The 17,609-nt window shown below is 33.8% G+C and overlaps 1 protein-coding gene and 1 long non-coding RNA gene across 4 annotated transcripts in view; both read right to left on the bottom strand.

Annotated features, from left to right (window-relative positions):
- The window catches only part of LOC309653125, a 701,885-nt gene that overhangs the window by 544,765 nt on the left and 139,511 nt on the right, over positions 1-17,609 (bottom strand). The window lies entirely within an intron of this gene.
- KLHL4 (kelch like family member 4) overlaps positions 1-17,609 on the bottom strand; it is a 110,454-nt gene that overhangs the window by 36,068 nt on the left and 56,777 nt on the right. For all 3 annotated transcript variants that reach the window (XM_082447397.1, XM_082447398.1, XM_082447399.1), the window contains exons 2-5: positions 11,967-12,134; positions 11,441-11,577; positions 8,378-8,574; positions 4,408-4,620 (exon numbers count right to left, since the gene is read on the bottom strand). In XM_082447397.1, the coding sequence (XP_082303523.1) occupies positions 4,408-4,620; positions 8,378-8,574; positions 11,441-11,577; positions 11,967-12,134 (715 nt within the window). The remainder of the gene's footprint in view (positions 1-4,407; positions 4,621-8,377; positions 8,575-11,440; positions 11,578-11,966; positions 12,135-17,609) is intronic.

The raw sequence follows: 17,609 nt of genomic DNA, 5'->3' as shown, positions 1-17,609 counted from the left end.
TGAATGGCTGTGTCTGCACAGAGCAAGCATCTCCTGCCCCGCTAGAGAAGCAGCCACCTTTTTGGTTGATTTAGGGGAAATGGCACAAACATGCGCAATTAAAATAACATCAGGACTTCACTGGTGGCGCAGTGGTTAAGAATCTGTCTGCCAATGCAGGGGACACGGGTTCAAGTCCTGGTCCAGAAAGATCCCACATGCCGTGGAGCAACTAAGCCTGTTTGCCACAACTACTGAGCCTGCGCTCCTCAACAAGGGGAAGCCACCGCAATGAGAAGCCCGTGCACCACAGCGAAGAATAGCCCCCGTTCGCCGCAACTAGAGAAAGCCCATGCACAGCAATGAAGACCCAATGAAACCCTAAATAAATAAATATATTAAAAAAAATAATATCACCATGGGGGCTGCGTCTTTATCATCAAATCAAAGCACGAAGCAGGTGCTTTTTATCTGTACATGTACATGTGTACACCAGTAAAGTACATGTATTAGTAACTAGGTAATTCATCATCAATAGTACGTGAGATCAATCCTTTCTAACCATTATTGCCCGGCAGCTAATATGACCCTAATTGAATGGGATAAAAGCTAGGTAAAGTATTCTTCCTGAGATGAGTTGAGGAGAAGTTAAGAGTTTTGTTCGGAATTTTCCAAGGGTCATTTAGATTGGTTCCTTGGAGTCTGGAGTCCACAGTATCATAGGAATTGACAGGAAGAGCAAGCAGGTTGTTGGATTGGAGGTGCTAATCTTACCCCATAAAACTTCCCTGAAGTTTCCTGTTCTTCACTGGTTAACCTCAACCCTGTTCTCACCCCACTTTTTATCCCTGATGGATCACTCTTTTGACTTGGCTGGTGAGACCCCAGGTATTTCCTTAATGCATACTCTGTAGCAAATAGGTTTGAAAACTAGGCTATGTAATTTTTTTTTCTTTTGAAAGTATTCTTCAGACATTTATCACCAGTCTCTTCATATATTTCATTTCTAGAATATTTGTATAAGATTACCCACTACTACCATCATCAGGAAAAGTTCACACAATCCCACATTCTAGGCATACTCAGGAGTGGGAGGCCAAGGTACCACTGGTTGTGTGTTTCAGCTGGATATTTCCTGTTATTCCAATAAATTAAGAAAAGTCCAACTAAGCACTTTGCTGAAAGAATGTCATGTAGACTTAATAGCAGTATAAAGTTAAGGGCTTCTGATCCTTTACACCAGTGTATTTCAAATTTTTGCATATCTAAGAATCATCTGGAGAACTTGTTAAAATACAGATTCCTTGGCCTCAACCCAATAACTCGTTTCAGTTGGTCTGTGGTGGGGGCCTGAGAAACTGAGTTTCAAAGAAGCCCTTGGCTTAAGAGTAAATATGTACTGGGAGTTCAAAAGATGGAAGAGTATAAAGACTCTGAGCTCATCTCCTCTCCCAGGCACACAAAAATGACAACTATTTATAGGATAACTATTGATGAAAAAGACCAGAATGTACCAGAAAAGATCATCTACAACTAAAGATGTAAAGAAGGAACCACAAGTTGGGTAGGAGGGGTAGAGTCACAATATAGTCAAGACCCATAATCCCGGTGTGGGTGACCCACAAACAGGAGAATAATTACAACTGCAGAGGTTCTCCCCAAAAAGCGAGGGGTCTAAGCCCCACATTGGGCTCCCTAGCCCAGGAGCCCTGCACCAGGAAGACAAGCAACCAGACTATTTGGCTTCAAAGGCCAGCGGGGCTTACATTCAGGAGACTGAGAGGGCTGTGGAAAATAGAGACTCCATATTTAAAGGTCACACACAAAATCTCACATGCTCTGGGATCCAGGGCAGAAGCAGTAACTTGAAAGGAGACTGTGTCAGATCTACCTGCTGATCTTAGAGGGTCACCAGGAAAGGCAATAGGCAACCAGAGCTCACCCTGGAGTCAGACACTGGCAGCAGCCATTTGTGGGAGCTCATTCTGTCGTGTGGACACTGGTCCTGGTAAGGGCCATTTTGGAATCTTCCCTCTAGCTTATTAGCCTTAGGACCCAGACCTGCCCCCACCCAACAGCCTATAGGCACCAGTACTGGCATGCCTCAGGTGAAGTAACTAACTGAGCAGGGATATAGCCCCACTCACCAGAAGATGTGGTGTATATATATATATATATATATATATATATATATATATATACACACACACACACACTCTATACAATGGAATACTACTCAGCCATAAAAAAGAATGAAAATTTGCCATTTGCAACCACAAGGAAGGTCCTGGAGAGTATTATCCTCAGCAAAATAAGTCAGACAATGACAAAGACTGTATGTTATCACTTATATGTGGAATATAAAAACAGTGATACAAACTAGTGAACACAACAAAAAAGAAACAGACTCTACAAAAAATAAATACAGGGGAGGATGTGGAGCAAAGAGAACCCTCCTACACTGTTGGTGGGAATGTAAATTGGTGCAGTCACTATGGAGAACAGTATGGAGGTTCCTTAAAAAACTAAAAATAGAGTTATATGATCCAGCGATACTACTCCTGGGCATATATCTGGAAAAGAAGAAAACTTTAATTTGTAAAGTTACATGCACCCCAATGTTCATAGTAGCACAGTTTACAATAGCCAAGACATGGAAGCGATCTAAGTGTCCATGGACAGATGAATGGATAAAGAAGATGTGGTATATGTATACAATGGAATATTACTCAGCCACTAAAAAGAATGAAATAATGCCATTTGCAGCAACATGGATGGACCTAGAGATTATCATACTAAGTGAAGTTAATCAGAGAAAAACAAATATCATATGATATCACTTATATGCAGAATCTAAAAAAAATGATACAAATGAACTAATTTACTAAACAGAAACAGACTTGGAGATGTAGAAAACAAATTTATGGTTATCAAAGGGGAAGGGGGGGAGGGATAATATAGGAGTTTGGGATTAACAGATACACACTACTAAATATAAAATAGATAAACAACAAGGACCTACTGTATAGCACAGGGAACTATATGCAATATCTTGTAATAATCTATAATGGAAAAGAACCTGAAATAGAATATATATATATGTATATATAACTGGAACACTCTGCTATACACCTGAAACTAACATAACACTGTAAATCAACTATACTTCAATTAAAAAAAAAGAAACAGACTAACAGATATAGAGAACTAGTGGTTACCAGTGGGGAGAGGGAAGGGGGGAGAGGCAAGTTAGGGGTAGGAGATTTAGAGATGCAAACCACTGTGTACGTAATAAATAAGCTATAAGGATATATTGTACAGCACAGGGAATATAGCCTATGTTTTATAATAAATATAAATGGCATATAATCTATAAAAATTTTGAATTACTATGTTGTACACCTGAAACTAATATAATATTGTAAATCAACTGTAACTCAACTAAAAATAAGAGTAAATATGTACTTCCATGGGATTTAATTAACAGCTAAAAGTTAAAAAAAAGTAGAGAAGTCATCAGCAAATTAAAATCTATTTTTCAATGTTAACATTTAATTAGAAATTTTTTGCAAATTGATTAATTTTAATGTTTATGAAGCTACTGATCCATTAAGTCCAGAAAAGTCCTTCTTTCCAATGTGAATGATGTTTGAGGACTTTAGCCACAAGTTATATAGCATATGACGTGTGCATATGTGCCTTATATTCATATATATATATATATGTATATGTATATATATAATATAAATGATATATACTACTGATCAGTTGGCTACAGAGAAATAATTGTGGTTATCACCAATGCTAGAATTATATAGTGAGACTGCACTCCAACCTCACTAAACTTCACATACTAAAATTCAGTATGAGGTGGGTCAAACCTGAGTTTTATCCAAGGGCGTTTGTTTTTAGGATCATTTTTCGTACAATCCTTCTACATGCATGGTGAGGATGCCATTATAATGATGCTCCAGTGCATCTGAAGCAATTATAGTATGGTTTCAATCATAGTAGCTAATTACTCATGTTAGTTAGTAGGTATTAGCCAGAATCTAACTCCTTCCTAGGGTCTCCTCTGAGATGCTACTGTAATGATTATTATCACCTTGCCTAGAAGGTGGCAGGAAAAGAAAAAGAGTTAGGTTAGTCATTTTCTCTGCTTGTTACAAGTGCTGTTTGGTGAGAGAGGAAACTGAAACTAATGAGTATTCTGAAGTTTGGGGATTATTTGTAGGTTTTTTCCTTAAACCTTTTTCCCTCGCTCTTCATCATTATTAACATTGTTAATTGAAGGCTGTACATGTCCTTCTGTGAAACAAATCCTGTACCAGAAATTCTCTGTATAAAATTAAAAAAAAATAAGGAATGGCTTAATGCCTAGTTGTTGTTTAGAACTATAATTTACATTACCTGGGTAAGTTTCCATACCTGTGGTGGAAGTAATGGCAGTCTGATGTAAGAAAGCAGCATTGCTAGGTCTCGTTGCCTAGCCTGCACATCATGCCTTACCCACTGCATTAGAGCATGGAAAATAGTTTCTTCATCAGGAACATTAATGTCATCACTGCATAAAAGTTTTGAAATCTCATTAGCTGGAAGCAGGAGGAATTCTTGGTTCTTTACTACCTCGATGAAGTGTTCCTAGAAAAGAGAAGTCTTCTACTGAAACTTTGTACTTTAGAAACTTCTTAACAAAATAAGCTTACCAAAGCATTTATTTTTGTTAAACTTCAGAAAAAGCCAGAGAGACAGATATATGCATTCATAGAAAATAGATGTTATTGCTGCCCGTGACAAGGGATTGGAGGAGCCTCTGAAGCTGAAGAACAAAATGCTTCCACTGGGAATTATTTATTAAACACAAGGAAAGGCCTTAACTACTTCACAGGCCACATGGGTAGTGTCTGAGTTGATGCCAGTGCTTTACTCTCTGATTTTGTAGGTGACAACAGTTTATGACTCCATGACTGACTGATGTCAAGTTGGCCTTTAGCCAAAAACCTTAAGAGAAAGGCTGAAAATTTTCAAGGTGGAGGCTATCTTGAAGGCCTGGTAGAGGCAGCTTTGGCTGTGCATTTGATGGGGCAACATACTGAATTCATTTGAGATGAGAAAAAGAGACTGATTAAAAACTCCTTTCTCTTGTGAAAAATCATGATCTTCTATTAACCAAGGTAAAGTTATTTTGCAATGGATAAACATCTACAGATTCAGGTTAATCTAAAAGTGACTCCTATTGAGTTATTTTTTGAGGGGGAGAGGGGCTATCTCTCAATTTTTAAGTTTTATAACTTGATTCTTCTGTCATTTGTGTTGTATTTTTGTCAAGTATCAAATTTCAGGCAGCTGTGTTTCAATTTTTTTCATCAAAACACCAATATATTTTTCCTATTTATAATGTTATATATTTTTCTTTGACAACACAATTATCATTTCCAACATTTTTCATAGTAAAGATCTTAAGTTTTAAATGCAATAAAATATACTTCTGAAATTGATATAAGCAAGTCTAGTTGGTAATTTATGTTGCCCAATAAATAGATATTCTGGAAGCAGCTTAAGACAGCCTCTGAATAACTGGGGGATCTGGATAAATCAAATCACTCCTTCAGCTCCATTCTGAGTTTAGTCATTGTAGGAGGCAAGACTTCTGCCAGTGAACCACCAGTGCCCTTGAGTTTAGTCATTGTGGGACTGAGTTAACCTAATAGCAAAATTATCCATACAAGAATCATCAAGTTTGATAGACCCATCAGGAAGCTCTGATACAATAAATTCCAAGTTAACTTGCCTATTTAGACAAAGAGCCCTCTTGTGACTAATGCAAGTAATTGAGAGAGAACTGCTGATTTTACTATAGCAGATGTTCCTGGTTGAAAACCCTCTCATCTATAGCAAAATGGTGGAGCTAGTACTAAAACTAAAAATACATTACACTTGTACAGCACTTCACACTTTACAGATTTATTTCACAAACATTAAGTCATCACCAATGCAATCTTGTGGGAGGTGGAATTATTCTGATGAGACAACAGGCTATGTGAATTGTTTGATCTCTTGTGCAGTAAATGGCTAAGTATGCACTCACACCTATGCCTTTAGGTCTACTTCATTTTGTTCGATACTGCAACTGCCTTTCATAAATGACATAATTTTTATGAAAGGATTAAAAAAAAGATAAAACACTCTAAAACTTACGGTTACCTATTACTGGTAGTGTATGTAAACTTTGAAACTGTGTAAATATCATGGAAGACCCCATCTCTCATTCTTCTTGCTATCCACTCTCCAAGGAAAGAAAAAAAAAAAAAGAAAGTGAGGGAGAGTGCCCTTGGTTTGGTGTTCATTTTTAAAATCCACACTTACATTGTTGCAAAATGTATTCAATGAATATAGCATATCTGTTGAATGTTTCATCGATGCAGACTACTATTTATATGATTGTGATGGTTAATTTTATTTCAACTTGACTGAGCCATGGAATGTCCAGACTTTTGGCCAAACATTATTCTGAGTGTGTCTGTGAGGGTATTTCTGGATGAGGCCCACTCACATTAGAAAGGGCAATCTGTTTTACTCAGTCTATGATTCAAATGACTGAAACTGAATCCTTAGAGTTTAACATTATTCTTAGAGATTAAAATTATTTGCATTTTTATACTATCAGTACAGTATTATAAAAGCAGTATTTTAGCAAGATCTTGACATCTTTTGCTGCATTTATAATAGATACTAAAATAACTAAAGAGGGATTAAAGGAGGTAACAGTATTGCATTTTTTTGCACATCCTGCTTTAACACTCAGTTTCAGTCACATAATAGGAAAGGGAAGACAAGTTCATTTTGAGCAACAAAAATAACTCAAGCTGTTTATCAGAATGTGTTTTGTCTGCAAGAGTGAGATACCAGACAGGAAACTGTTAATAGTTAGTTCAAGAATTTAAATAATTTAACAGGAAGTTTTCATGTTTGGCATTTGTGGTAGGATTAACCTTTGAACTGCTGTTCCTATAGATTATATAGCATCTATATTTAGGACATAGGAATATAAATAGCATAATTAAATGACATGTTAAAATGTCAATCTATTATAATATGATTCTCCATATAATGGTATTGTTTCAAAAATATGTTTAAAACTTCAAATTTTGAACAATGACCAAGGGTGGGAAGAAGAGAGGGGAAGTTTTACAAGAATTTTTTAGAGAATTCAAATATTACAAGCTTGAAAATTTTAAGGTCTGTATGAAACTCTAGAAATACTTTTTAATTATATGCATCTCAATTCTAAAATTGTACTGTTAATTTTATTGTTTTTAGTTGTGATTCTCTATTGTTCATTTTTATGTACTTGCCTTTATTTTTGAATCTTAAATAAATGTAGCTATCTTCTTAGCTTGAAATTTTATCTTTTAATTTGGTTTCACAGAAAGATCCATCTCTTGTGTTGTTCCCTGCTTCAGAGGTTAAAAAGTTCATTTTCTTCTTTGCATAAGGGAATTATTAGCATGAATGGCAAGGATTTATTTAATATCCTCTAGCTACTTTTACTTGCCTCCCTACAATCTATATTTCATGTCACTGTCACTTGACTGAATAAAGATAGTCTTATCCCATGCAACTTTTAAAGAATTAACACATCAAACATGTTCATTTAATTTATTATAATTACTAATAGAATTGAGAGGGATTTTAAGTTAATTAAAGAATTGAACTGCAAGTTGTTTTAACCGAAATAACATGTTTTCATTAAGAAATAAAAAGTCCATTCAATAGAATGGTCTGATTTACTAATTTTGATAGTTCTTAAGCTCTTCCAGTTAATAGTGATCCAATAATATTACTTTTTTACTTATTGAATGATACCTATTGGGTTAGCCAAAAAGTTCATTCGGGTTTTTCCATAACATCGTATGAAAAACCCAAAAGAACCTTTTGGCCAACCCAATAAATTCCATTATAAATAAAAATTTGTACAACTTTATGAAGTAAAGTTCTAATAGTACAAAAACATCAGGGAAATTATGTTTTCTTGTTACTGTGGATTCTACTTGAAATATGTATTTGTCCAGTTTAATTGTTGGCAATATTTTCATTTCTCCAAGCTCTGAGATTTAATTAAATGTTTTTAGTTTGAAAAATGTGAAACTTGCTTGTGTACAGCTCAACCAGACAAATATTTTTATCTAATATCTATTTTGTGCAATTCATTTGAAAATTATGTAAATATATATTGCTTTTTAATTTTATCCCAACATTATAATCTTTACCTTGGAATGGTTCTACACACACAAACATACACACACACACACAAACACATATCAGTAAACATATAATTACTTTAGACATTGTGTTAATATATTATCACTACAAGTTAACATGAAGCAATTGATTTTACCATTGTGTATTTATGTGCCACACTCAGGAGCTCTGTACAGCCCTGGGCATCTCCAAACGATCGAATCCCTAAGCAGTTTGAAGGGTGGAGCTGTTTTATAAGAAAATTGGAGCAGACTTCAATGACTTGAGTCAGCTGCAGGAGACAAGCTGCAGCCAGCAAATTTTCAATAGTATCTTCTTTCAATTGCAGGACACCTAAATGGTTTGAAAAAGTAAAGAATGATTATATATTCCGTAAAGTAAGACACAAATATGCTAGATAGTTAAAATTTTCCATTTCTTTCATCAATAGGGCTATTTTTTCTAGTGTACAGTAACTATTCAGGGAATACCTTTTGAGGTGAATATATGCAAGTGAGTATGTACAAGCACTAATGAGATGGCTGAAGGGAGCCATACCAGATTATCAAAAACAACTGGAGCAAATGAACAGTGAGTACCACCATTGCAACAAAAAGTAATTTCTTGTTTCTTTATCATCTTAGACCTGCATCTAAATCTAATATTAAAAACTGTCTACATTATGACTCAAGAAGCATTATGTCATATTGTATAAGGATCATACAATGGGCAATACAGGTACCTGTCATTTGTGTGGGAAAATGTCTGGGTAAATAACACTAGGCTTATATGTCCATTTTTTTGCATCTGTATTTATTAGCTGATAAGGATGACTTTGCCCAAATATTACACCTGGAATTAATGCCCAGCACTGGTTTAAAAGAAATAAAATATTGCCAAGAGTCCTCAGATAAAGAATTGCTTATATGATTATTTTCTTAGGTATAAAAAACAGACTCTGTTTAAAAATATCTGTAAAGATTTTTAAAAGCCAAGATCAGAGCAATTTAAGCTGTTTCCTTTATATTGATATATCTGTATTATTTTTGAAGCAAGAGTTATTGATGAATTATTGCAAATGTTGTAATTATTTTGATAAGATATATTCCTATATTTCTGTTTTAGCCAAGCTATAGGGAAGTTATAAAGAATGATATTTCATATGGATTATATAAACTATAAAGTATTCTTTTATAATTTTGCTTTGTAAAATACCTTAATATGAATTCTATCTGATTGCATAACCATAAAAAAGAATAATAAAAACTGTAAGCTGCTATGTATTTGGTTCAACCTCTAAAATGTGTTGTAAAGGGATCCAGCCCATTGGCAAAGTTTCTTGTGTTGTTTCTTATCCTGGATTTTGAAGGGAGAGCCCTGCCTATATTTTATGAAACTCAGAGCAGTATGAACTATTCTCAGATTCACCTGCTGTAGACATTGAAACTTGGCCTGTTTATTAAGAATAATATTTATTTCTCAATGAATGAAACAATAAAACTCACAGAAGAAAACATAGCATAAAAGTTCCTTGGGTCTTGGCAATAAGTTCATGGGTAAGACACCAAAAGCACAGTGAACAAAAGCTAAAATAAACAAGTGGGACTACATCAAACTAAAGATCTTCTCCACAGCAAAGGAAGCAAAAAATAGAGACGGAAACCTACAGAATGAGAGAAAATATCTGCAAACCATATATATGTTAAGGGTTTAATATCCAAAATATATAAAGACCTCATACAACTCAATAGCACAGAAGCAGATAATCCAATTAAAAATGGGCAAAGAACGTGGATAGAAATTTTTTTCCAAAGAAGACATACAAATGACCAATAGGTATGTTAAAAGGTGCTCAACAGCACTACTCATCAGGGAAATGCATATCAAAACCACAATGAGATATTATCTCATACTTTTTAGGATGGCTATTATAAAAAAGAGAAGAGATAGTCAATGTTAATGAGGCTTTGGAGAAAAGGGAACTTTTGTGCACTTTTGGTGAAAACGTAAATTGGTTCAGCCATTAAGAAAAACAGTATGAAGGCTCCTAAAAAATAAAAAAAAATAGAACTACCATGTGATCCAGCAATCCCACTCCAAAGGAAATGAAAACAAGATCTTAAAGAGATAGCTCCTCTCCCTTGTTTATTGCAGCATTATTCACATGATATGGAAACAACTTAAATGTTCTTTGACACATGAATGGAAAAATAAAATGTGATATACACACACACAATGGAATACTATTCAACCATGAGAAAGATGGAAATCCTGCCATTTGTGACAACATGGGTGAACCTGGAGGGCATTATGCTAACTGAACTAAGGTAGACAGAGAAAGACAAATACTGTATGGGATCACTTGTATGTGAAATAGGGGCGGGAAAGGGAAGATGGAGAAATGTAGATTGAAGGGTAAAAACTTTCAGTTACAAGAAGTTCTCAGGATAAGAAGTACAGCATGGTGACTCTAGTTAATAATACGGTATTGGGTACTGCATACTTGAAAGTTTCTGAGAGTGTATCTTAAGCAGTCTCACCAAAAAAAAAGAGTTATCTATATGAGATGATGTGTGAATTAATTACCTTGATCTTTGTAATCATTCCACTATATATATATATATATATATATATATATGTATATATCTGTGTGTATATGTATATATATATACACACACATATATGTGTATATACATGATATATATATATATATATACAATGAAGTTGTATACTTTAAGTATCTACAATTGTATTTGTCAATTATTCCTTAATAAAGTTGGAATGAATAAATAAATAAATTTTCTTGGCCCCCAAACTCATCCTGTTACTTTTGTTACATAGTTTGATTAAATATGACTTTATTATTTCAAAAGAAGAGACTAAGTCTATAGAGTTAGAATATCCCACTTCCACTCTCATTTTTACAAACAAGAATGTACCCACACCTTTCAAAAGAGAAAGAGAGACATGCTCCTGTAGCTTTGTGTTAAAATAGCTCTATTTTCTCATGGTCAAAAATTGTATAGCATATTATTTACCTCTTGCTCTTTTATACTACTGTATCTAAATACTGATTCTGCCACTTACTACTTTAGGAAATTTACTTAACTGGTCTATCCTTCAATTTTCTCACTTGCAGAGTTAGAATAATAATAATGTGGGTTATATAATATAGAGTTATTGTGAGGATTGAATGAGTTAATACATGCCAAGCACTTACCTGTGTAAGCATACTGCACCAAGGAATTAAGTGCATTAGGATCGACTCCTTCCATCCTGACCTCTTCTTGTTTGGCTTCAAGCACATCATTAGTAAACATTGCAGCAAAATAATCCGACACTGCACTGAGAACCAACCTGGAAATAGGAATGTTTCATAGGAAATTAAATCAGTCCATAATCTCACTGAAAAACATGAAATATAGTCAGTAAGTTTTTAACACTGATGAGTACGTTTTCTGCATAAATCTTTCATAGTTCAGTAAAGTGTAGTGAAATTAGAAAGGTAAATTAAGTAAGTTGATTTTGTTTAGACAATTTGTGCTGTTTCTCTTCATCAATTTCTCTAAAGTTTGGCTCTTCTAAATATCACACAGGGAAACAGATCATATAGGCTAGTGCTTTTTCAATACAAAAACATAAAAATCTATTTTCCTCAATGCTCCAATTCGTAATCAATGGACTGATTCTTTCTCATTCATGCTAGCTATAGTCATTAAATGATCTGTCTGCATAAGGATATTTACCGATGGGCTGGGATTCGGAGGTGTCCAGCAATGAGTAGCACATCACACAATTGTTTCTCTTTCAGGTAGTTCTCCATTTTATGAAGAGTTTGTTCCGCATGGTTTACAGCATGGAACTGCTCCTCAGATCTGCTAACATTCATTTCTTCAGGATGCTGTGTATCTAATCTAAAAAGGGGATAAGTGTGAGAATATCTTTTTTTCTCCTAGTGGGTGTGCAAAAATCCAGTAGAAATTTAGGCACATCTACTTCTAAAAGAAATAAATCGAATTAAAGTAAACTTAAAATTTGCCCACCAATCCTAAATATTTCACTATTATTGCTCCCTAACCTCCATTAAAGTGAGGTGTCATGATTATTATTTATGTCTGGAATGTAACCATAGATGTGACTATGCATGGTTCAACAGCAGGGCTAGTGTTAATTGTTATATGCACAAACATAAACTTCAAGATACAAGCCTCTTTCTTTGATTTTTATTGGCATCACAATTATGTCATTTGGCATGAAATTGTAGGCATGATTCAAAATACTTTTCAAATTTGATTATGTTCTGAAGCTTCTCCATGGAGTACTCATTACACATCAGAGATATTTCTTGAAGAATCTCAAGGCCGAGACTTCCACAACATTGTTTACAATATGTCATTCCCATCAAGAAAATAAACATATTTCCATCTTTTATCTTTTTTCCAGCTTTACTGAGATATAATTGACATACTACATTAAGTTTTAGATATACAATGTGATGATTTGATATACATATATATTGTGAAAGGATTACCACAATAAGGTTAGTTAAAATATCCATCATCTTACATAGTTACCATTTTGTGTGTGTGTGGTGAGAATATTTAAGATCTACCCTCTTAGCAATTTTCAAGTATACAACACAATATTGTTAACTATAGTCACCATGCTGTATATTAGATCCTCAGAACTCATTCATCTTCTAACTGGAAGTTTGTACCCTTTGACTGTTTAGGCAAAGATGATGACTGTTGAATTTGCAATAATGAAAGCTGTTTACATGTCTTTTCAACCTCATACAATGGTGGAATTTAAGTACTAACACAAGCACATAGAGGTTTACAATGAGTAGAAGCTTAAAAATTTGATGGTAAGATGAACATACTTTTCTTGTTACTATTCTAGCTTCCAGGCATCATTTTCCAACCACCAGTTAAGAGTAGTTTTGGGTCCCCCGCACCATTTAGGCTGTGTTTCTTTGAAGACAATTGGCCCAGGGTGGCATTACTCTCTTTTTGTCTGTGTAATTCAAATAAATGATTCATCTGCAAATCTTCTTAATCTTTAAAGATTCTTTTGGACATTCTGTCACAATATTGTATGGACAATCAGGGTAATAGGATATGAATATCCTTAAAAATTACTGTTTTTTTTTTTTTTTTTTTTTTTTTTTAGAAAGGAACAATCCCTTGGCACCATAGAATGGAAGGCATTCAGGTTTCACTTAACTCACTTATCCTAATCTTTCCTTTGTTCAAGAAATGGTTTGATTCACATTGAGTCAATCAAACATTCAATATCTAATTATCTAATTATCTTAGCTGTCCTTGTGTATACTCCAGCATGTATCAGAAATGGGCATATTCTAAAGGAGCAATATGCTTTGGGAAGTTCTTGCTGGGAAATATTTCTTTTTCATTTCCTATGTGGATGCCTGTGTGTGTGTGTGTGTGTGTGTGTGTGTGTGAGAGAGAGAGAGAGAGAGAGAGATTTCCCCGGCAAGGACCTCCAGTACTATATTGAGTAGAAGTGGCAAAAGTGGGCATGCTTGTCTTGTTCCTCATCTTATAGGAAAACCTTTCAGTACCATTGATATGGTGACTTTTATAATGGCCTTTATTATGTTGTGGTAGCTTCCCTCTTTTTTCTAGTTTGTTGAATTTTTTTTTAATAATGAAAGGGTATTTAATTTTGTAAAATGCTTTTTCTGCATCAGTTGAGATGATTTTTTTCTGTTATATTAATTATAGGGTATTGCATAGATTGATTTTTATATGTTGAAACAACCTCACATTGCAGGAATAAATCCCACTTTATCATGGCTTATAGTCCATTTAATGTGCTACTGAATTCTGTTTGCTAGTGTTCTGTTGAAGATTTTTGCATCTATATTCATAAGAAATATTGGTCTGCAGATTTCTTTTCTTGTAGTGTCTGTCTAGCTTTGGAATCAGGGTAATGGTGACCTCATGGAATGAGTTAGGAAGTGCTCCCACCTCTTCAATGTTTTGAAAGAGTTTGAAGAGGATTGTTATTAATTCCCCTTCAAATATTTTGTAGAATTCACCAGGGAAGCCATGTTGGTTCAGGCCTCTTCTTTGTTTGGAGGTTTTTTGAATACTGATTCAATCACTTTTTACTAGTTACAAGTTGGTTTATATTTTCTTTTCTTTCATGATTCATTCTTGTGAGGTTGTGTATTTCTAGGAATTTGTCCACTTCATTTAGTTATCCCAAAGCTGGCATACAGTTGCTCATAGTAATTACAATGTGTTTTTTTTAATTTCTGATTTTATCTACTTGAGTCTTCTCTCTTTTCCTCTTAATGCAACTTAAGGTTTGCCAATTTTGTTGATGCCTTCAAAGAACCAACTATTGGTTTCATCAATTTTCTCTATTTTTTAATTCTTGATTTTGTTTATTTCTGTGTCAATATTTCTTATTCCCTTCCGTTTCAATTTAGTTTTCTTTTTCTTTTTCTTTTTTGCTATACAGTAGATTCTTATTATCTATTTTATGTACATTAGTGTGAATATGTTAATCCCAATCTCCCAATTTATCCCTTCCCCTGCCTTTCCCACTTGGTAACCATAAGTTTGTTTTCTACATCTGTGACTATTTCTGTTTTGTAGATAAGTTCATTTGTACTTTTTTTTTTTAGGTTCCACATATAAGTGATATCATATATTTGTCTTTCTCTGTCTGACTTACTTCACTAAGTATGACAATCTCTAAGTCCATCCATATTGCTGCAAATGGCATTATTTTGTTCATTTTTATGGCTGAGTAATATTCCATTGTATATATGTACCACATCTTCTTTATCCATTCCTCTGTTCATGGACATTTAGGTTGCTTCTATGTCCTGGCTATTGTAAATAGTTCAGCAATGAACACTGGGGTGCATGTATATTTTCGAATTATGGTTTTCTCCAGATATATGCCCAGGAGTGGGATTACTGGATCATATGGTAACTCTATTTTTAGTTTTTTAAAGAACCTCCATACTGTTCTCCATAGTGGCTGAGGAATGAAGTTAGTTTTTTGATTTGACATCCTTTCTCTTTTTTAATGTAAGCATCTATAGCTAAAAATTACCTGCTTAACACTGCTTTTGCTGCTTATGATAAGTTTTGGTATTTTGATACATCTTTTCACTGGCTCAAGATATTTTCTAATTACCATTGTGATTTATTTTTCCCTATTCGTTGTTTAAGAGTGTATTGTATAAATAAGCTACAAGGATATATTGTACAGCAAAGGGAATATAGTCAATATTTTATAACAACTATAAACAGAGCATAATCTATAAAAATTTTGAATCACTATGCTGTACACCTGAAACTAATATAGTATTGTAAATCAGTTATACTTTAATAAAAAATGTGCTTATCTTAGAACCCCAACCCAAATCACAATAAAAAGTTTAAGTGAAAAAAAATGTATTGTAATTTCCACACATTTGTGGTTTTTCTAATTTTCCTTCCACTGTTGATAGCTATTTTCATGCCACTGTGATCAGAAAGAGTACTTCATATGATTTCAATCTTTAAAATTTATTAAGACATTTTGCAGTCTAAGATATGGTCTGACCTTGGTAATATTGCACATGCATTTGAGAAAAAATCTTATTTTTCCATTGTTTGGTGGTTTGTTCTATATAGGTCTGTTAAGTCCAATTATTCTACAGAGTGGCTGAAATCCTCTATTTCCATATTGAACTTATGTCCAGTTGTTCTATGGGTTATTGATATTGGCATATTGAAGTCTCCTAGTATTATTGTAGATCCACATAATTTTCCCTTCAACTCTGTCAACCTTTGCTTCATATATTTAGGAGCGCTGATATTTGTTTCTTCTATTTTTATAATTATTATATCTTATGGGTGAATTGACCCTTTTATAAGTAAAACCTCCTTTGTCTTTTGTAAAATTTTTTACTTAAAGTATATTTTGTTTGATATAATATAGCTAGCCCTGCTCTCTTTTGGTTGCTATTTGCATGAAATATCTTTTTCCATTCTGGAATGTACTTACTCTGAAGTGAGTTTCTTTTAGACAGCATATAGTCTGATCCTTTAAAAAAATCTGTTAATCCATGTCTTTTGATTGAGGAGTTTAATTCATTTATACTTAAAGTAATTACTGATAAGGAAGGACAAAATTGTCATTATGTTCTTTGTTTTCTGTATGTCTTATAATAGCTTTTCTGTACCTTACTCCATATCACTGCTTTTCTTTCTGTTTAGTTGATATTTTTTTGTAGTGGAACATTTTGATTTTCTCCTCATTTCCATTTGTGAGTATTATATATTTTCTTTGTAATTACCATGGAGATTACATATAATGTCCTAAAGTTATAACAATCTATCTTAATGGATTTCAACTTAATTTCAATCACATAGAAAAACTCTACTCCTTTACAGCTATGCCCCTCCTTTTTTGCTATAGACATCACAGATTACATTATGGTGTATTGTGTACTCATTACCATAGATTTATAATCATTTTTTGTGGTTTTGACTTTTAAATCTTGTAGAACAATAAAAAGTGGTGTTATGAATCAATATTAATAATAATGGTTTTTATATTAGTCATGCATCTTCCTTTATCTGAGAAATTTATGTATTTTTTTGGCTTTGAGTTACTGTATAGGATCCTTTCATTTCAACTTGAAGGACTCCCTTTAATATATCTTGTTGTGAAGGTCTAGTCATAATAAACTTTCTCAATATTTGCTTATCTGGGAATATCTTAATTTATCCCTCATTTTTGAAGGACCGTTTTCACAGATATAGAATTCTCATTTGATATATATATTTTTTCTTTCAGTACTTTAAATAGAGTCAGCCCTCCATATCCCTGGGTTCCACATGTTGAACCCATCCACAGATTTTTGTATCTGCGGTGGGTCCTGGAATGAATTCCCCATGGATACTGAAGGACAAATGTATATCATCCCACTGCCTTCTGTCTTGCAAGGTTTCTGATCAGAAGATTATTAATAATTTTATTGATGATTCCTTGTATGTGTTGAGTCACGTCTGCTGCTTTCAAAACTGATCTGTCTTTTACTTTCAACAGTTTCATTACAATGTGTTTGGGTCTCTTTGGGTTTATCCTATTTGAAGTTCATTTAGCTACCCGTATTTTAAATCTATATCCCTCTTCAAATTTTGGGAATTCTTTATTATGATTTCTTCAAAGAAGGTCTCTGCTCCTTTTCTCTCTCTTCTCTTTCTGGGATTTCAGTTATGCATATATTGGTCTGTTTGATGATGGCTCTTAAGTCTCTAAGGCTCCATTCACTGTTTTTCATTCTTTTTTCTTTGTGTTCTAGGTTTGAAAATTTCATACAAGTTGTCTTCAGATTCACAGGTTTTTTCCTGCTG

This window comes from Balaenoptera physalus, assembly GCF_965194825.1.
Source record: "Balaenoptera physalus genome assembly, chromosome: X".
Lineage (NCBI taxonomy): Eukaryota > Metazoa > Chordata > Mammalia > Artiodactyla > Balaenopteridae > Balaenoptera > Balaenoptera physalus.
This window is presented reverse-complemented; position numbering and strand designations above follow the sequence as displayed.